Genomic DNA, 21,552 nt, shown 5'->3' on the forward strand with positions numbered 1-21,552 from the left:
GGGCACAGTCTAGCACCTCTTCCAATACTTCAGTATTTAATGCTGCTCAGAAAATCCACGCTGAAGGAAGAGTGGCAAAGAGGAGAAGCCAGTAAGGCAGGAGGGAGCCAGCTACAGCCTGACCTCATGTCCTCAAGTAGCCAGAGTATACAGAGGCTGAGAGAGGAAGGGCAAAGACAGCAAAATTTGACTGTCTGGTCAGGTTTATTGTCTCACATTTCTGAGCATGGTTTCCTCCTTCATAAAAATGAGTTTATTTGTTCAGTTCCTTGGACAATGGTTACTGTTTGAGATTAAGTCCCATAATTCATCACTAATTTGTCTGTCTGAGGCCTTTGCACAGTGACAGCAATGGAAATGTCCCGACAAAGACTGCAGGCTCATCATCACAGCACAAGAAAACCGCCAGGTTCTGACATGGAAGTGATGTTGGTCAGTTTGTGTCAGAAGGAAGGCTGTTTGGTTCCTCATGTCTGTGTACACACTGGTGTCTGGTCACTGGATGTCACCAGGAAGCTGAGGCCTGCAGGATGGTTTTTCAGCCTTGCAAGGGCTCTCCACAGCGGCCTGTGGGATCTGGACACCCATACCCAGCACAGCCCCTTGGACTGACAGCTGTCCACGTTCTCACAGTCCTCACAGAGTGATCAGAGCAGTTCTGGCTCCTCTGGAAGATTACTTGGAGCTCACCAAGGCTCATTCATACTCAAAATCAAAGGGGAGTGTGGCTGCAAGCTACAGAAATCCTGCAGGGAGACAGATCTCCTTTGGGGAAAGCTAATTCTGTTAATACGTTCCGTTGTCTGCTGCTTTATGCTTGGGAGTGTTGTCAACTCTGCTCCCTGCGAAGAAATCTTCACTTCCCTAGGGTGCTTTCTCCCATGATTCACCATTCTACTCAGCACATGATACATTAAGATCAAACACTATTTTCTACTTGACAACCACATTTTTACTTACATTATAATAATTATAACGATGGTGCTGTTCTTCCCCTCTCCTTTTTGCTGTTTCTTTTTCCTTTCTGGAAAGTGTATCCTAGTTTAATTTATTTCCTGTGGCTTTTAGAGCAAGTTATTTCCTGCAGTTTATTTTAATTTGTCATCACTGCTTCCAGATTAGTGTTTGAAGGCTTTGTGTCCAGTGTTGCAGCCCAATGTCATTTCTCAGTAATATTATTGATAGTTATCACTGGATATCGACACCTGATGCTTTTGTACTCATTTTGGCTGGACTGAACCACATGCACTCATTCAATCACATCTTCTGTTTTCATTCTTCATGTACAGTACATGGTCAAGCTAATATGTATGACCAGGTGATCATTCTGTATACATATAAGCAGTCATTTGCCACTCGGCGTATTTGCTAGGCTGAAACTGAAGTGTTGAAAGCTGCATTATACATGGTTCAGCACATGCACAAACACTGGTGAATTATAAACGTGCAAGAATTTGCTGTTTGCTATTATGTTCTGACAGAAAGCACTTGACAGAATGGTCCACAGTCTTACAACATCTGACAAAACCTGGAGCTCTTCAGCAATTGTGGCTGTTTGTAAAATATATATATATATATATATATATATATAAGATCTCAATTAGTTTTTATCTGTAAATATGCAGCTTAACAATATGAGTACAAACAACAGGGTATGGTTTTGCTCAGAAAGCTGTATTAGCCACAGTGATAAAAGATAATGTATGTAATAGTCTTTATTAACACCTTTTGACACTTCACAAGAAGTAAATGTTTTGAAATTTGTTTTAATCTGAATGTTCTCAGGCTGCATTTTCTGTGCTAGTTTCTGTTGGCTGTGATGTCTCAATTGAAGCAGGGATTAGCAGGTTACTGTGAGCCATTGGAGCTCCCTAGCTGGCATAGTAACAGGTTTGCATCCTCTGCAGCGTTGTGCAAGGGGCTGCAGCTAACTGTGCTCACCAATCAGCTGTACACAGCAAGCATTTGGTGCTTCTTTACCATTTTAAGTATGCAAGGACCTGAAATGCAGTAGAAAAATAGAGCAGTGCCACAGAAAAATATTAGTGCCTAAGGTGAGCTAGCTGAGAAGGTGTTATTCAAACAACAACAATTGGAAAATAGCTTATCTTGATGTAAGTTGCTCACTTTGAAATCTATAGGTACAGTATCATCACAGTGACAGTTTCCAAACTGGAATGGACTCCTTCTATAAAGTAATTCAGTATGTCTCAGTGGCTTTGTGGATTTGTATATAGAAAATACAGAAAATAAGTAATATAGTCCATTCCATGTATTATTGCATGTTTGCTTTTTCCCAGTGAAGGGCCAGTTTCTAGCCTTAAAGCCTGTTGAAATAAGCTGCAGTACTTGGATAGGATCTGGTGCCTGGGAGTTGGTTCAGAGCTGTGTCTGATGGTGCAGCAGCCCCTGATTGGAAGGGAACAGCCGTAGCCCTGATTTTCCTGCTGTGCCTTTTGTAGCTTGAGGTGCTGCTGCCTGCACTGGAGTTTGTGCATGCAGCAGCATGGTGTACCATTAATTGCAGTAGGTTTTTCATAGGGAACAAAGAGCTTGAGGAGGGAAAAGTTACTGTACTCTCTCTCCGTCTTGCAAGGCTAACAAGAATCCTTCTGTAAGGAGATTTATTGGTTAAAATATATTCCTTTGAGGAAATACAGAAGAGGGCGAGGAAAATGTGTATTTTTAGGCAGTTCTCCTTATACAGTAAAGACTACATTCAGTATTATTTCAACAAGTGAAACTCTGAAAGTTAGCTAGCCATATTATATCTTGCCCTCTGTGCTCAGAGTGTCTTTCTGAACCCTTATGGCTCTGCTTGCTGTAATGTTTTACAGAAGTGTCATGTCAGAAGTGGGACTGAAGAAGGATATTGCCAGACAGTATTGAAATCAGACCTCCTCTTCTGGCCCTGAGCCCCTTTGTGCTAGGTGCTCTGCACAGCTGGTTCAAAGTTGGTTGTACAAAACTGTACACTCACATAAATCACTTGTGAGGTTGAGGCCAAAAGGAACATCTGAGAGGAGCAGTGATGAATGACTTAGGTATATGCTGAGTTGAGGAAGAGTTTCATTGAAAGAATACTGGAGGAGCTGCCTCGTGAATTATTTGTATCTTCAGCTTCACCTCTGTGCTAGGTCTAACCAGGGCTATCATCAAGGTGGCATAAGTCATCTCCTAGCATTGTGTGTGTGGATTATGTTGCCTGAGCAAAGATAGAAGTTGGCTTGCTTTTGTGTGAAAGAAGCTGTGTGGAGCAGCCATGATCCCAGGTGCAGAGACCTGGAAGCAAGCCAGGTTTCTCAGTCCCACTGCAGGAAAGGAGTGATGGAACTGCAGGAGCTGCAAGGATATTTCCCTGAGGAAGAGAAGAGAGTTGTCCTCAGTCCCTTGGAGATGACTGACTTTCTGTCTTCCCCCAGATGCCTGTGAGTAATTCAGAGGGACACGTGTGGCTATGGTAGGCTAGTATTTACGAAATGTAATTGGAAGACACTGATGCTGCTTACCTCAGCTTGCAGTTAAGCAGTGCTCAGGGCATCTAGCCAAGCATACTGAAAAAGACTGATGGAGAGGAAAAAGTGTGAAATACTAGCCACCATTTCTGCTCTTAACACATGGCTTGTTGTTCCTGACTTTTGGGAGCTTGATTTCTCAGCCTACATGTACCGTCAGTGGATGGGAAGCAGGGCTGTGTTTGTTCATTTTATGTGTGATCTCAGAAAAACAGAATCCTTAGAGTTGGAAGGGATCTCCAAAGGTCATCTAGCACAACTCCTCTGCAGTGAACAGGGATATCTGCAGCTAAATTAGGTTGTCTTCCAGCCTCGCCTTGAAAGTCTCCAGGGACAGGGCATCATCCACATCTCTAGACAACCAGTTCCAGTGCCTCACCATCCTCTCTGTAAAAGACTTTTTCCTTATATCTAACCTAAATCTACCCTCTTTAAGCTCGAAACCATTTCCTCTTGTTCTATCACCATAGACCCTGCTAAAGAGGTCCCTTCTTACCTATAGCACCTCTTTGGATGCTGGAAGGTTGCTATCAGGTCACCTCAGAGCCTTCTCTTCTCTAGGCTGTGCAGCCCCAGCTCTCTCAACCTGTTTTCATAGGAGAGTTGTTCCATTTTTGTGGCCCTCCTCTGGATACACTCCAGCAGGTCCATGTCTCTCCTGTATTGAAGACTACATCTGGATGAAGTACTCCAGGTGAAGTCTCACCAGCAAAGAGTAGAGAGGCAGGATGACTTCCCTCACCCTGCTAGCCACACTTCTTTTGATGCAGCCCAAGGTACAGCTAGCTTTCTGGGCTGCAAGAGCACATTGCTGACTCATGTCCAGCTTCCCATCCACCACTTTCCCTAGGTCTTTTGTGGCAGGGCTGCACTCAATCTTTTCATCCCATAGCTTGTATTGGTATTCGATGTTGCCTTGACCCAGGTCTTGCACTTGGCTTTGTTGAACCTGGTGATGTTCACCTGGGCCCATTGCTTAAGCCCACCTAGGTCCCTCTGGATGATATCCCATCCCTTTGATGTGTCAACCGCACCGTACAGCTTGGTGTCTCAGCAAATTTGCTGAGGGTGCACTTGACCTCACTGTCAATGTCATTGATGAAGATGCTAAAGAATATCGGGCCCAGCACTGACCCCTGGAGGTGCCACTCATCAGCCATCTCCATCCAGACACTGAGCCATTGACCACCATTCTCTGCAGCCAGATCATCATCCATTGAACAGTCCACCCATCAAATCAGTGTGTTTCCAATTTGGAGAGAAGGATGTTGCAAGGTACTGTGTCAAAGGCCTTGCTGAAGTCCAGATGAATGACATCAGTGGCTTTTCCCTTTTCCACTGAGGCAGGGACACCATCATAAAAGGCTACTAGGTTGGCCAAGCAGGCTTTGCCCATGGTGAAGCTTTGCTGATTCTCCTGTATCACTTCCCCATCTTCTATGTGCCTTAGCATAGCTTCCAAGAGGACCTGCTCCATGATCTTTCCTGGCACAGTGAGACTGACAGGACAGTAATTCCCAAGGTCACAATTTCTACCCTTCTTAAAAATGGATGTGATGTTACTTCTTTTCCAGTCACCAGGGACGTCATCTGCTTGCCATGACTTTTCAAATGTCATTGAGAGTGCCTTTGTGACTACATCAGCTAACTCCCTCAGGATTCTGGGATGCATCTCATCAGAACCTATAGACTTGTGGATGTTCAGGTTCCTCAGGTGGTCATCAACATGATCTTCAGTTACAGTAGGAGAGACATTGCTTCCCCAATCACCTCCTACCAAACAAACATTTGAGGGCTGTGTGGTGAGCAACTGTCAGAGAAGAGCGAGGCAAAAAAGTACCCCAGCCTTCTCCTTGTCTGCTGTTACCAGTCTTCAGTCTTGGTTTTGGCTTGGGAGCAGCTTTTGACCTCTGTTACTGGCTTCCCCATGCTATTGGCTGAAGACAAGGGACTTAAATATGCTAATGAGGAATAAGTTTTCTCTCCTTCTCCTCCCTCTCAGGGAAACCTTTACAGGGCAGCTTCTCCCACCTCCAAAATTTGCTCAGGTCTGTCACCCAGGGATGACCTTGGTTTCTAACTCTTAATCATAATGACCTTGCTAATGATAGGTACATTCACAAATTCACATATAATATTCACAAATAATAAGAACATTTGTTTTTGTTTTGTTTTGTTATGTTTTCTGGAGGACAGATAATGAATGTTCTGAGCTTACATACAAAAAGGAGATTATCAGGAACCTTTAAAAATAGTCATAGAGGAAGTATTCACAGAAAAAAAAATCCCCAGTACTTTTACAGTAGATATAAAATGTAACTCATAATAACATTCCTAGAATCACTTGAGGTAGAAGTGATTCTTACAGGCCATCTAGTCCAACTTCCCTGCAATGAATGGGGACACCTACAGCACAGTCAGAGCCCTGTCCAGCCTGACCCTGAGTATCTCCAGGAGTGGGGCTTCCACCACTTCTGTGGGCAACCTGTGCCAATGCTTCACCACCCTTATTGTAAAAAACCTCTTCCTTATATCCAATGTCAATCTTCCCTGCTCTAGTTTGAAACCATTTCCCCTTGTCCTTTTCACAACAGACCCTGCTGAACAGTCTGTCTCCTCTTTTCTTATAGCCCCCCTTTAGATACTGTAAGGCCACTATTGGGTCTCCCCAGAGCCTTCTCCACTCTGAACTTGTTATTGGTTTATTTGCTTTTCACATTTCTTAGTGTTCTTTCTTCCGAGTGTGCTTCCAGACAGGTGACTTGATCTTCACCTGTGGAAAAGCACATCAGGGACTAGCAATATGAAACAGTGGAGCCACAGGGCTCTTTTTCTTCTAGATTATCATCTTGAATGAAGTGTGTGTCAGTAGTAAACAAAGTGCTGTCAGCTGCTGATGGCCATCTGATGCCCTGTGTAAAATAAGTTGATGTCCTCAATCTGCTGTCCAAGAGACAGGTGTGTGTATCATTGCACTGTTGGTGTAATTGATGCTAAATTACACTCCTGAGCCAAACAAAAAAGATTGATGGAGACTAACTCATAGAGCTTTGATGGAAGTCTGTAGTTTATGAAGATTTCAAGGAAAACAGAAATATATTTGCTGTTCCTCAAATAAGTCATCTAAACCTTATCTTCCAATATGCCAAACACAGCATATTCTGTGTCAAGTGTCATCTTCTGCTGTGCTTTCTCAAGGCCCCCTGTGTTTTACAGCAGGATTTGTGTTGTGGATGCTGACATGGAGACAGGGGCTCTGATGTACAAGCCTCTCCTCTTGGAAGGAGAATCCTTGGCGTGAACGCAAAAGGCTAGCACTGGAAAGGGGCTACTTTGGATATAAATATTCAGATAGAAAAATGCAGGGGGAGTGAACGTTTTGAGTAGGAGGAGTAAGCAGAATGCATTAAAACTACCTCTGAAACACAGTCCTATGACAAAAATTTGTGTACAATAGTTCACATAAAAATATCTGCCAGGTGTTTAAATATCACGCTTGAGGGTTTTTTCACAAGATCTTGAAGGTAAACATTAACCAAGGAAGACAGAATAGTAAATGAATTTTGTAGAGCTTTGTTCTTGAGTGCATGTGGAATCCAGGTGATTGATCTGAGAGCAATATCACAGTGAGCAGCACACTTCTGTGTTTTAAAAGGGAGAGCAAGATGGTGACCTGCTGGAACAACTAGGGCAAACCTAGTAGTGATCTGAGATGAGTCAGTACAGGAGAAAAATAGCAGAGCAGGTGAGAGAGAATTGGAAAGGATGTCTAAATGTCTGCTTGCTGAGTGTATTGTAGGGAAGACACACTGCACTACTGAAGACGAGACTTTATCTTGCTGCATGTCATCGAGAGTGGGAGTAATGAGAAGGGTCAATGTGAAGAAATCTGTGTTGAAAAGTGTGGAAAGAGCTTCAAACTGAAAGAAGTGCTAATTAAGAATGTGGGATTGAGAAAGGTCTGGAGATGTTAGTTACATGCTGTGTGGTGTGTGTGTATAGAAACACATATATGTGTGCATGCACACGTCAGATGTTATATCATCCCTACTGCAAGGGTGCCAGCCCCACCATTAGATCCGGTAACCTCAAACCTGCAGGACTCAGGTGCTGTCTGCCATTTGTACCATTGTCCTGTAGGCAACTCCAGTGCTGCCTTTTGTACCACCTCAACCTTCAAACCTCTGGCAGAACCACTCATCTGGGGCATGAGTGACCAGCTGGGTCATGGTCTCGGAAGAGGTAGAACTCAGTTAAATGCTTAATTTCATGTATACAAATGCACAGCCAAGAAGACTTTTGTCTAGTCATAAGTCTTTAGCTGCCCTGGGAATACAGCCAGAGCAGATTAGTAGTTTTGTTTCTCACTTACTAACCTGCTTTCTCTGATGGACTTTCTGCTGCTGAGGCAGAACAAGCGCTGTAGAAATACCATGGCTACACATACATTATTGAACGTTTCAGTTGTTTATTAATAGATAAATGTGTTGCATTCCCTCCAGTGCTTGCTGTCGTTCTGCATTAGATGGGACGAGTACTGGGGGGGATTTTATTGGCGCAGAGTCTGGTGTGAATGGGGTAGGGGCACATGCACAATTGCACATATTCATGGAGATGTCTAATAAGGAGACACGTGCACCAAGGATAAAAATGCCATTCATCTCTCCAGTCTGGCTAATGGGTGAGAAGGGCAACTCTATTAACAAAACCCCCAACAGAAACCTTCTGTCTGTGACTACATTTGCTCCTGTTTTGTAGCTGAGAGCACAAAGCTGTTTCTCTCCCAGCCACTCTTGGAGGCAGTGGAAAGCACAGGCTGGAGAACAGGAATAAAAGGAGAAGAAGAAATCACTGGCTAGAGAAGCTTCACAGGAATTAAGCCTTAAACATAAAAAATACCATGCATTTCTGTGAGGTTACCGTCTATCCTGCAGTGACAGCTTTGAAAGACTTTGAAATAACAAGTCCCAATCTGGCCACTGTAACTTATTTGACAGTTAGGGAAAGCAGTTAAAAATATGTTCAAACACCGCCAACAGTGATCGAAAGCAGCAAAGCCAAGAATGGGATTAGCATGTGGCACTCTGCACATAAGTGCATATTGCTGAACAGTATAATCTTCTTACACGTGTAAGAATCTAGACTTCCCAGCCCTCATGAATTGTGTCTGTTTGTTGTGCCAGTTAACCGAGTACCAGGTAAATGCAAAATTCAAGGATCTGCACATGAAAACGACAACTAAATCATATGCTTTCCAGTGTTTTCATCTTCCCAGATAACCGAATGATGGAGATGGATGGGGTTTTGTCCACTTGTCCTTTCCTATTCCTCCTGAATAGCTGTCATTTCCATATGTATGAAATAATTGGAGGCAGAGAAATGTCACAGCAATGCACTAAGAAATTGTGGTCAGAACGTGCAAAGTACTGCCAAGATGTAAAACAAAACAAAGAGTGTAAAAGATCATGGTCTTTCTTAGCAGTTTCTGCTGTCAGTGCCTTTCTGCCTGAGTTTGGAAAATTTGCAATTTGTCCATCCATGAGTGTAGAACAGAATAACAATTGTGCTCCTGTTGTTGCCTGCTTGTAGCCAAAGGCTTATCTTACATTGTTGTGTCTCCCTTTCTGCTGTCATGGGCAAGTACGGCCCGTGTAGAGATAGCCATGACAGCTTTGAGGGGTAGTCAGGGAGCAGATCCACTAAAAATGAAGGGTCAGTCCAGTAAGGCACTGGGAGGACTTGAAGAGTTACACTTGCACTGAATAGTGCCCCCAGGAATATCAGAGTACATACACCAGGAAAGTGGGAAAAATGTAACAGGAGATGAGGGGATCCCATCCTGACACTGAACAAACCCCAAAGACACACGGGAGTGGTGAGGAAAAGGACGCAGGGGCTCTGGCACGCAGTTTTCCATTTCAGTGAGTTGGTTATCTCTTGTCTTCTGTGAGAAGTGTGTTTAAGAAGTCCTGTCCAGACTCTGGTGCAACCTGCCTTGGCTCTCCTATGCCTTGAGGCTGCTGGGCCATGCACCAGCCTGTCTGAGAGCAGAAGAATAGAACAGTATCCAACACAACCCCGTGGTGCTGCAGGGCCAAGCATCTGCCCCATTCCCATACAAGGGCTTCAGAAGAAAAAGCCATCACTGTCAAACATTGCTTCATGCTGACACGGACATAAATTATTGCTTCCTTCTGGTGGGGAAAGAGGATGACATCCTGCTCTCACTAGGAGAACTAACCCAAAGCCATCAGGATGCATTTCTGACTCCAGAGGACTGCGGGACATAGTGTGCATGCATCTATGTATAGATCCTGGAGTTACAGAAAAATGGTGTTGCTCAGCTGGGAAGCTGAAATGCTGAAGAGCCAGGAGCCTTATCTGAAAGGAGTAGAAGCCCCTTTGCACAGGCATTTCTGAATCCTTAATAAAGAGGTGATGGGAAGGGGGCTGATCCAAATAGCTGTCTGCAGCTCTGGGGAATGAGGTCTCAGTTAGCAAGTAGGTCAAGACCAGGGAAGATATTTGGGTGCATACATGGGTGCAGATCATCCCACTTTAGAGCTATTCCGGGCTCTGTCCTTCCAGGCACCTACTGCACCATCACTGAGGAGCAGCAGACAAAGAAGGAGCCATTTGGAAAGTGCTGAGCTTGCTGATACATTGCAGGGAATGTGGGACGTGTACAGCAGAGAAGTGGGTGTAGGTTCTTACCAGCTTTACAGGCTTAAACCCCCTGGATTTTCCAGCAGACACACAAATACTTAGGGGAATATGCATTCGAGACATGCAGAGCTATAAATAAAATTCACATCAGACTCAGCACTTGCCTCAATGAAACATTTATGCTCTAATACGCATGATGGAGTTGGATGTGTTGCTAGATTATCTAGTATTTGAGATGAACCAGCTTCGCTCAGAATTCATTTTCTTGCATGCTTTGCACACAGGCTCAGAAGACAGACAGCTCACTGATGACCTGTGCAGTCAGTGTGGAAGAGTTTGATCAGGACGCCACTGCTGCAGCTGTCTTAGGTCTATTTATGCAAAGCTTTCTTATTATATCACATGAAAAACTAGTCACCTTTTTTTTACCTGAAGTGTCTGGAAAATGTGGCATTTGCTAAAATGGCAGGTCAGCCACCTAAGTGCTGGAGGGGGACTTCCTAGCTAGCACCTGACACAGTGCAGCTGCCCACCTTCGAGAACGTCCTGCTCTACTCTGTGACTACTTATTCCTTGATTTGATTCTTTTTGATTGTGCTTTTTTCTTTCTGGAACCAAAGCATTTTGATGAGAATGTGACAACCGCTGGATTGGCTTTACTTGTGTGGGGATTTGTGGTGTGGTGGCTCTGGGCAGTCTGTCCCTGAGCACATAGGATATGTCCTCATTCGCCACTGAAATCCCCTTCAGACTTTTCATTCTTTTCACACCTCACACCAAATTATGTTTTCTTTGAACCAGGAAATCCTTAATCCTGTGTTTTTGGGTGGTTTTTTTTTTGTTGTTTTGTTTTTTGCTTTACCTCTGGCACCTGATGGCAACTATAATACAGAAAGAAATAGTAAGTCGAGAAGCAGAAGGAGCTGGGGTGGGGGGGAGGTGAATGTCTAGAGAAGCAGACGGAGATGGGAGGGGAACCCTTGAATCTATGAAATAAATGGAGCAGAAATCTTTCTTGCTTGGCCTTTGTGGTGTTATTATTAGAACCACAACGCCTGAGTGCACTAAAGCCGTGCAACCTTCAAGCATCCACATGCATCTCTGCTGTGGCAGGGCTCCCTGTTTGCTTAGTTAAGGGAGGGAGGGAGAGCGAACAAGAGGATGTGAAGACAAGAAGAATTTAAAACTGATGTGATCAACTTTGATAAACCAGTTATTTGAGAATTGGTGAAAATCTTCTCATGAGAGCAGCCATTAGTGTATGTCTGTTCGACACTGGTTGTCAGGAAACCAGCCAACATTAATGGATCCACAAAATGTAATGGGGAATCCATTTAAGTGGTCTCTTGTTGTTTTGCCCTCCCACAAGACAAAAAACAATTACTTTAGATTGAGAATGAAATGAACGTGATAGTTAATATGATTCACTGATATATTCTAAATTGATCAAAGCTCATGCTAAAAATATATTAGCAGTCTTCATTTGATGCCTGAAATGCTTCTTTTCCTGTTGTCTCCGCAGGGTTCTTCGCTCATTCACTCTGGTGTCCAGCTGTTAATAATTTAAGGACTGTGGCTTTACCCTTTCTGTGTTGCTTTATTTACTGTGCCTGCTGTGATGATGCTCAGGGGCTAGAGGCGTGTGCAAGCTAGGCCTTATACAAACAGCCTGCAGTGTTAATAACCAGGAGAGAGGAAGTGCTGGCTGAAAGAGATACCTTATCCCTATTTTACAGACTGGGGACAAGAGACCTAGCCCTGTGCCCTGAGTGAGATGTCTGATGGCCCTGGAAGCCCACAGCCCCCAACATCCCCTGACAGCAATTCCTGGGGCCTATGCCTAGGCAGCAGGGTCAGGCTGGGTGCCTGTGCAGGAGCACAGGAGCGACAGTCAGCGAGGGTAAAGAGGAAGCTGGCCTGCTTTTGTCAGTTAGTCACATCTTCTGACCTTCCTCAGGACTGATGTGGGCCCTATCACTTGCTAGGAGGCTTTTCCCTCTCCTGCCACTTCCAGAGACATGGTTGCAGAGCTTTGCTGCTCAGAGGCTGGAATGTGTCCTCCGGCAGCCAGCCTGACTGCGTTTGAGTGTGTTTGTTCTTGTTTGTCCCAGGGTCAGCATTGTCCTCTGCTCTACCCAGCATTTCACCCCCCCCCACACACACACACCACCGGCAGAGACCATTCATCCCCTCACAGCATATTTTTGCCAGCTCTTTTAAGTTTCTATTCTGATCTGCCTAGAAAATCCACTCCAGCTTTTCAATATTTAAAGGGCTGTTTGGTTCAGTGCTTATCACACAATATTTCTCCTCTCTTGGTGTCAGTAGGGCATATTCCCTGGCACAGTAAGTCAGAGTTCCTGCAGGAGAAGGTGGCACACAGATATGCGGACTCTGGGGCTGCAGCACAGGGTGCTGCACGTCGCTTACTGCCCTTTTCAGGTTGGATATTAGGAAAAATTGATTCTCTGAAAGCGTGGTCAGGCACAGCAACAGACTGGCCAGGGAGGTGGTGGAGTCACCATCCCTGGAGGTGAAACATGCAGATATGATACTTAGGGATGTGTGGTAGTGGACAGCATTAGTAGACAGTTGGACTAGATGATCTTAGAGATTGTTTCCAACCTTAATGATTCTGTGATTGTACCACTTGGGAACAAGCAATGTATTTGCCTGTCATTTTCATTCTGGTACTTCTCTGCCAGTTTGTCTGCTCGCAGAGACTTGGATGGCCAGGAGGTCATGCTGCTTTTTCTGTGAACAGCAGTGCCTGTCTACCACAGTGAGCGTGTAGTGGGGATTGTGTTAGCTTGGTTTCATCTTTGAGTCTCACACAAAGTATGTTAATCCAACTCCTACTCAATCTTACTTGTAAAACATTGCTGCCAAAGCCTGAAGAGCTTTCTACAAGTTAAATATTGCAGTGAAATCTATTCTACTCTAATGAAATGTCTGAACAGCTCCTAAGTAGGTAGAACTTTCTGCTCACTTATTTAGCTCTGTAACAGACAACTACAAGAGCTGTCGTCTAGACAGACTTTTTCTGGGGACAGGAAGGAACTGCTTGCGTGTGCTATTTCATTAGCCTCCAGGGTGCAATTTGTGATCATGAATATCACATACCCTGAGTGATAGATGGAACGGGTGGGGTGCCACTACTTGTACTTTCCAGTTCTTGTCCCAGGATGAGCTCCCCATCAAGGTTTCTCACAGCTCCTAAGTGAAGTAGGAACAAGTCTCTTTGTGTCTCAGTCTGTAAAATAGAAATAGTGTTTCCTTACCCTCAAGAGGCAAAGGAAATGTAAAATCAGCTAGTGACAGTGAAACTATCACCTACTGGCTCCCCAAGAGAAGTGTGGTGACCAGGCAGGACATTCCTCACATCTCTCCCTATCTGTCCCTTAGGATGCTGGTTGCACTGGAGTTAAGCACATCTCCTCCAATTTCTGTCACTCTTGAGGAAGCTTCTCAAACCTGAAGTGTTTTCATGTTACTTTCAGAGACAGAGTTAGGAGATTTCGCTAGACGAACTGAAGTTTCCTTGTCCCTCAGAAGTCTGTGTGCATTATGGGAATCCCTTCTGACAGGTGACAGCTACCAGCACTCAACTGGATGGGCAGTTAATCTCGGGCGTTATGCATGGGAAGGCAATGAGCTAGCAACCTGTGTCAGGAGTTAGCCATGTGCAACGTGATGTAGTGGCAGAACACAGTGGCAGGAGGAGAGGGTAGACAGCAGATGCAGGCTTCTTGCTGCCATTGCTCTAAATGTTGCTGTGGGAATGTTGTAGGGCTTCTTTGCATTTTTGTTTTGGAGGTTATAGAATTATTAGCCAATTAGTGCATACATTCAGCATCTATATTGTATCATCACACCTGCTTGCCTCCTTTACAGTCATCTGCTATGTGGCAAAAAGTCATTATCTAAATGCTAAGTGGCATAATGTGGCATAGCAACATGGAGAAGTTAAGGATTGCTGCTACTTGGTGGGATAAGGGCTGTCATAACATCCTCAGTGCTCATTTTTGGCATTGCTGTTCCAAGTGAGACACTTTGCTTTTCAGCTAGACTGATGCATTCCGTGCTTTGAGTCTTACCTGGGTCTCTTCTCTTTTGCTACAGCCGTCTCCAACCTGGATGCAGAGAGCAAACTGAGTGTCTATTACCGAGCACCTTGGCATCAGCAAAGAAATATCTTCCTCCCCTCCACCCGACCACCGTGTGTGGAGGAGCTGCACCACCACGCCAAGCAGCACCTGCGAGCCCTGCGCAGAGGTAGGTGTTGCTGCATACATGACCTCCAGGCAGCATGGGAGGGTTCAAGCACCATGCTTCCCTGGGAGTACAGCACTCAGGTTGAGAACTAGGGTGAAGAAGTTTGTGCAGCACAGAAAGCTCATGTCCTCTTTGGCTTATGATACTGGAGGAGATCTGAAATTAACTTTTTACTCTTCCGTGTTACATTCTCGTATTCTGTTAAGCGTTTCTGCATTGCAAGTATGAATTATTTGATTCACTGACTAAGGATGGAGGAACTGAGTATTTTAAGAGGGCCTCGTATCTCCTACTAACCACATGCTGAACAGTCTCAAGACAGATAAGATTTAACTTTCTAAGGGTTAAACCGGGAGTCAGTGGTATTAGAAAGGCTCCACCGAAGGTGAGCTGCCTGGATGGGGTTCGTTCAGTGTGGGCCCTGGAGAAGGGCTGCATCCTTTCTGGGTAGTAGCTGAGAACCCGTAGGGAGGGAGGGGATCCCTGTCATACAGGGGTTTTACTGAGTGAAACCAGTAGTAGGCAAAAGATGGGATAAGGCTGGCTTTCTCCTGCAGAGTATCTGTGAGGGAAAATTCCCAACAGGAGGCAAACAGATATATCCTTTTTTCTGTGGCATAAGAAAGAATAAAATCCATGCAGGTCACTTTTAAAATGTTCTTCTGCGGACTCCCTTGTTGGAAGTGTTTTGCCCCAGCATATCTCATTGCCTTGCCCATTTATTGTTGTTAATGGGTTATAATAATGATTACCGGGATCTGTGGAGCATCTGCTAGCTGGATGAAATATTCCAGTTAATTCTCACACATGCCTTTCTACAGAGTTCAGCTCAGGACCAGCGCGTAGGTGCAGCATGCCTTTGGAGCACCGCGAAGAGCAATGAAGCGGGACTGCAGTGCTCAAACAGAACAGAAGTGGGCTTTTCTCTCCCCAGCAGCTGAGCTTTGCAGTCATGCCAGCATCAGACTGATCTCTGCCTGCCATCTGGTGGGCAGCAGAAAGCCTGACACTTGGGGGAAGGCAGCGGCCAAAAATGCCTCTTGGCTTCAAAGCAGCACTTTGGGCTACTGCCCGTCCTGCAAGTCTAAGACAGATGTGCAGGTTCTGCAGGCAGCTTGTCGTGTGCTGCTTGGTTTTATTTTCTAAATAATTGCAAATATCGGGATGAAATTGTAATCTGAAATTTAACCTGAATATGTTTATTGTCTCTGCTCTATTTCTTCTGTTAGAATTTTGTAATCTCTTTGTTTAACCAGGAGTAATTCTGACTAAATGTTAGATCAGGAAACCAGCTATGGTCAGCTGGACCATAGCTGTGTGCATGAGGTGAATCCATCTTCCCCTTCCAACAGCACTCTGTGCAAACACTAATTACCTTTCGCCTAACTTTCACCTAAAATTAGAGGTAGGAAATCCATAAGCATTCCCTCATTCACATGGAAAATTTCAAAGACTTGGGACCGATGCTGGAAGAGGGATGGATATCATGAACCCATGGTGGAAGAAGACCCTTCTGGGCCAGGAATAGAGTGACTGTGACTTGTTCAGGATAGACTCTTCAATGCTGGGCCACAGAACTGCTGCATGATGTCAAGACAGAGGAGAAAGATCTACATAGGGCTGTTTCCTTCTTTCCCTTTAGAAAGGTATATTTTGTAGCGTTAGAATACAGATGATCACGTGTCTCAACATTTCAAGGCAACAGGAGCTGCAGGTTCTCACTGGGAATCAGGCTTTGCATCCCACTTGCTTCCTGGTCAGCTCATTTATCACTTGGAATTAAAGGTATGAAAGGTACAGAAAACTTGGGCCTACTGCTGAATGAGGTGGGAGCCCTGGTAATGGAGAACACTGAGAAGGCAGAGTTACTGAACACCTTTGCTTCAGACTTTACTGCTAAGGCTGCTCCTCAGGAATCGCAGACCCTGGAGTTAAGAGTCAGGGAAGAGAAGGACTTCACCTTGGACAAGGAGGATCTGGTCAGAGATTGCCTAGGCAAACTCGATGTACATAAGTCCACGAGCCCCAGATGGAATGCAGGCATGTGTGCTGAGGGAGCTCATGAAAGCAGCTGCCAAGCTGCTCTCTATCATCTTTGGAAGATCATGGAAAATGGCAGAGGTTCCTGAGGACTGGAGGAAAGGCAGTCTTCAAAAAGGGCAAGAAGGACAAGCCAGGAAACTACAGGCCATTCATCCTCACCTCCATCCCTGAGAAGATGATGGAACATTATTCAGGATATAATCTCAAAGCAAATGGAAGAGAAGAAAGTTATGAGGAGTAGTCAACATGGGTTCACTGAGGGGAAATCATGCTTGACCAACATGTAGCCTTCTATGACATGGCTGCTGGTTAGATGAGGAGAGAGCAGTGGATGCTGTCTACCTCAACTTCAGCAAGGTTTTTGACACGGCCTCCCATAATATCCTGGTAGGTGAGCTTAGGAAGTGTGGGACAGATAAATGGACAGTCAGGTGGATTGAGAACTGACTGACTGACAGAGCTTAGAGGGTTGTGGTCAGTGGTGCAGCCTTGTATTCCCCAGGGATTTGTACAGGGTCTGGTCTTGTTCAATATCTTCATCAGTGACCTAGATAAGTTCACCCTCATCAAGTGTGCTGATGATACAAAGCTGGGAGGAATGGCTGACACACCAGAAGGCTGTGCTGCCATTCAGTGACACCTGGATTGGCTAGAGAGGTGGACAGAGAGGAGCCTCAGGAGGTTCAGCATGGGGAAGTATAGGGTCCTACACCTGGGGAAGAATAACCACACACATCAGTACAGGTTAGGGACTGCTAGAAAGGACTGGAGTAGCTGGTGGACAGCTGGGTGACTACGAGCCAGCGGTGTGCCCTTGTGACCAAGAAGGCCAATGGTATCTTGGGGTGCATTAAAGAGTCTGCAGGTCAAAGAACATGATCCTCCCCCTCTATTCTGCCCTGATGAGACCATATCTGGAACACTGTGTCCAGTTCTGGGCACCTCAGTTCAAGAAAGACAGGGAAATTCTGGAGAGAGCCCAGCAAAGGCCACAGAGATGATGAGGGGCCTGGCTGATATCCCTCGTGAGGAAGGGCTGAGAGACCTGGGGTTGTTCTGCCTGGAGAAGACTGAGGGGGAATCTTATCCATGCTTGTAAATATCTAAAGGGTGGGAGTCAAGTGGATGGAGCCAGGCTCTTTTCAGGCAGTAGGCACAAATTGGAATGTAGGAAGTTCCATACAAAAATGGGGAAGAACTTCTCTGCTGTGAGAGTGACAGAGACCTGGAACAGGCTGCCCAAAGTGGTGGTGGAGTCTTCTTCTCTGGAGATGTCCCAAACCAGCCTGGATACTTTTCTTTGCTACATACTGTAGGGATCCTGCTTTAGCAGGGGTCTGGACTAGGTGACCTTAGGAGTCGTTTCCAATCCCTATAATTCTGTCATTCTGTGTGATTCTGTAATGCTGGGTGCATAGGCACTGCTCTTCCAGGGGCTGGGAGTTCAGGATGTGCTTCTCCCCTTCATGTTTGTTGAGAATCAGCATCAGTGTTCACTGGAGAAGGAACTTCAGCTTGGGAGTGTGCGTCCTTTCCATAGAGCTATTGCAGTTAGTAGAGACGTTTATGTTTTTAATGTTCTGAAAAGCTCACGTTTTCTTTATTCTCCTCCAAAACAGAACATCGAAGCCGAGGTGATAACAGAGAGCAAAAAGTCCAAGGGCCCATCTCTGTGGTGGCTCCCCCCTTTCCTCCCTTCCCTGCAGTCTGCAGTCAGAAGAGGCAAGCAACAAAGGACCGGCACTTTCTACCAGTAAGTCTTTTTTCTGTGATACAGATATCCCACACAAACACTTTATTAGCGTTGTGGGACATAGGTATGGCATTGCTTAAGAAGTGCCCCCCAGGCATGTGTAGGCACAACACTGTGGATCTTAGCAATTCACCCATAACATGGCTCAGGTAGCAGCTTCCAGCAGCCAGCCGCAGGGTGGAAGTTTCCACTAAGAAACCTTATATTTCACTTAAGGTCAGCACACAAACACACTCACACCCGTTCATATGCTTCTCCACAGCTCTTCATGTTCTCTGCTCCTGCCTTGAGCAGCACTTCCAGAACTCTCCTGTCATTTTAGTAAGCGCTGTTATTTCAGCCCTGAAATTATCACTGCCAGGAGCCAAGAGCTCAAGGGCTTTGAGGACTGGTGGGAGGCTTGCGTGGGTGCAGAGAGGCTCAGCAACACCTCTCTGGAAAAACTAGTTTTCATGCTTGTGTGGACATGGTACTTCTACGCATCTGGAAGCTTGACGTGCGGAAGTGCCGTATTGGCTACATTCTCCCCTAGGCTAAGAGCTAGTGCATTCCTCAAACCTACTGAAATTCAGCAGGTCATACCTGGGTTTGTCTTGTAATTGATGCACCTACCCGATGCCAACCCTTAGTGTAGCGACAGATGTATGCAGGCAGGCACAGGGACAATGGCACTTACAGAGACACCGCAACCATGAGCACATTATAAATGTATACTGAATCATCACCTGCTGAACTTACAGTTCACCCTAATCCATTATATTAACTGTGTGGAAATACTGTAATGGTAAAGGAGTCACAGTGTAAAGCACCTGCCCAGGAACCTAAACTTAAGGTAATCAGTCCACAGAGTTTTGTTTCTCATTTTAAAACATGAAATGCACTAGAAGGTTTCAAATAGTTTGGCTAACCTACTTTTTGACTGCTTACCTGGGTAATTTCAAGGACAGCATCACTACAATTGCAGGCTTTGAACTGGCTAAATTTGCAGGCCCTACGAATGAAATGAAAGAACATATTCTGATGATCTTGGACAGAATAGAAAAGGAAGACTTAAAGGAGAAACAGGCTTACGTTCTTTTGCCTTGTAAGTCATCATCAAAGCTAGTGTTGTTATAGGGTCATAAAGGTAAGGGAGAGGTGACCCCACATTATGGATCAGAATTAGTTACAGATAATAGTTTGGACAATGTACTGAACATATAACTCTCTTAGTATCAGATGGAGAACAAGTCATATCTTTTGAAATTGCATACTCAGTGTTGAAAGGCCTGAATCTTTTCTGTGTTTGGAACCAGTGGATTTTAGACATCACTTCCATCTGTGTAACACAAAATAATAATAAACAGTGAGCAACCCTCCGAGTCCTGTATTAGATGGCAAAATTAAGTCATGCTGAATGCAGATCTCTTGGCTTTATCAGCAAGGCCACCTTTTTCTTTTCAAGAGGGGAAATATTAAGCTTTTTGCCCACCCATACTGGGGCTTATTTTGGAAGCCATCCAGATGTGATGGTCCCTGAAGGAGGAGCAAACAAGTGCTGGCTTGGAGGTTGTAGTCCTATGGATTTCAAGGCATCTGGAAATGTTCTACTTTGAGAAGTGCAAATATTCCAAAGGCGGGATATTTCAGAGTGCCTTGACCCACTTCATAGAGAGCTCCTTGTTCACAGGGCAACTCTAGACAGAATAAGGCAAGATGAAACTGCACATGAATGCTCTGTCTGGGAGAAGGTTAATAAGAGATTTTTACAAGATAGTGCAACAATGAATAACTAATTGATATTGTGCCAACCCTTGTGACTTAATGATATCATTACAAGAGAAAATTAAGAGTGCTGTTATTGGCTAACTTGCCCTTTTCAGCATAAGCTTTTTGGCATCTGCAAATGTCTATATGCTTCAGGGGCTGCTGGAAGTGTTTGAACCTGATGCCAGTTGATCGTATCATCTGTTCATCAATGAACTGAAGATGTTGAAGTCCCACAGGAATTTTTACTCGTGGCACAGCAGTCTGTTCTGTGTTCCACTTTTCTGATGCATTGGAAAGTGCTGGTAAAAGAAATACTAAATGAGAGGAGAGCAGACACCCCTTTCTGTGTTTCTTAGAAATTAGGAGAATGGTCAGCAAGAAGCTGAGAAATTTTGAAGCTACACAATTTGACTTTTTCAAACTGTGCATCTGCAGTAAATGTATGCACTGAAGCACTGAAGTAAACGGCTTGACTTCGTGTAGCACTGAGAACTGTGAGATCTGTCAGTACTGAAAGCTACCACAAAAGAGATGTCTGAGACCATCTGAGGTTTCCAAATCAGTATATTCTGTCTGCTGTTTTTATTGCTGCCAATTAAGTACCAGTGAGCCTTTCCAAAGATCTTGCATACTGCTTAGTAAAGTTAGAGAATATTAACTTTACCAGGTGAAGGTTCACTTTTAAGCATGGTTGGTTGGTTTTGTCTGTAGGAAGGTGCCAAAGTAAGTCCCACACATTCCAAGAAGACCAAGTGAATTGAAGTCCAGAGTGACTGATGCCAGTGTAAATGTGTTTGAAAGGCCATTTTGAACTATTCCGTCATAAGATCATGTTGTCATGAAGCAGCAGAGAGCTAGAAACAGGGATGCAGTAGGACTTTTTGTGTCTCAGGTTCTTTTGTGTCCCTGGCAGGATGTGTTTACAGTTTGTTTTATTATAGTCTATTCCTGTTAGGGAAACTGCCCTGATTTGTCTGATGAAAGGTGCACTTAGCCCAGACACCAAAAGGAGATCCTTCAGAACAGGGCATGATTTATGCCACTTACTGTTCCATGATATATCCTTGCAGTTTCATGCAGAAATTGGTAACAGAGCTGTTGAGCCAGAGATGTAATACAGAATAAGAGCCACCAAGGAACAACACTTCTGCATCGATTTTGACACTTATTTAATCCCTTTTCAAATTTATACCTTTGGCCTCAACAGCATGCTGTGACAGTGACTTTAGTAATTGGTATGGAAATGTGTATTTTGTTTGTTTCAAACTCAGTGCCTCATCATTTCATTGCATCCCTTCTAATTTTTAGACTATGAGAAACACTCAGCACCATTTCCCTTACTTTCTCCATTCTCCCCCTGTTTTTGCAGGCATGATTTTACTTCCCTATTCATCCCAGACATTCATTTTTCAAGCTAAAAACCCCTGACTTGCTTAGTTTCTCTCCACACAGAGGACCTGTACAACCAGACATATTTGTAAGCATCATTCATTCAGGCATTTTTGCCAATGGGTGGGAAGAAAAAAAAAAGTGGAAAGTACAAGAAAGGTA

General features: G+C 44.6%; 1 protein-coding gene across 1 annotated transcript in view; it reads left to right on the plus strand.

Moving 5' to 3' along the window:
* The window catches only part of NHS (NHS actin remodeling regulator), a 242,730-nt gene that overhangs the window by 204,600 nt on the left and 16,578 nt on the right, over nt 1–21,552 (plus strand). Inside the window, exons 2-3 of the mRNA XM_065741357.1 lie at nt 14,304–14,456; nt 18,119–18,252. Of these exons, the coding sequence (XP_065597429.1) occupies nt 14,304–14,456; nt 18,119–18,252 (287 nt within the window). The remainder of the gene's footprint in view (nt 1–14,303; nt 14,457–18,118; nt 18,253–21,552) is intronic.

This window comes from Cyrtonyx montezumae, unplaced genomic scaffold (genome assembly GCF_038088225.1).
Source record: "Cyrtonyx montezumae isolate F1298 unplaced genomic scaffold, pur_monq_1.0 scaffold_3, whole genome shotgun sequence".
Lineage (NCBI taxonomy): Eukaryota > Metazoa > Chordata > Aves > Galliformes > Odontophoridae > Cyrtonyx > Cyrtonyx montezumae.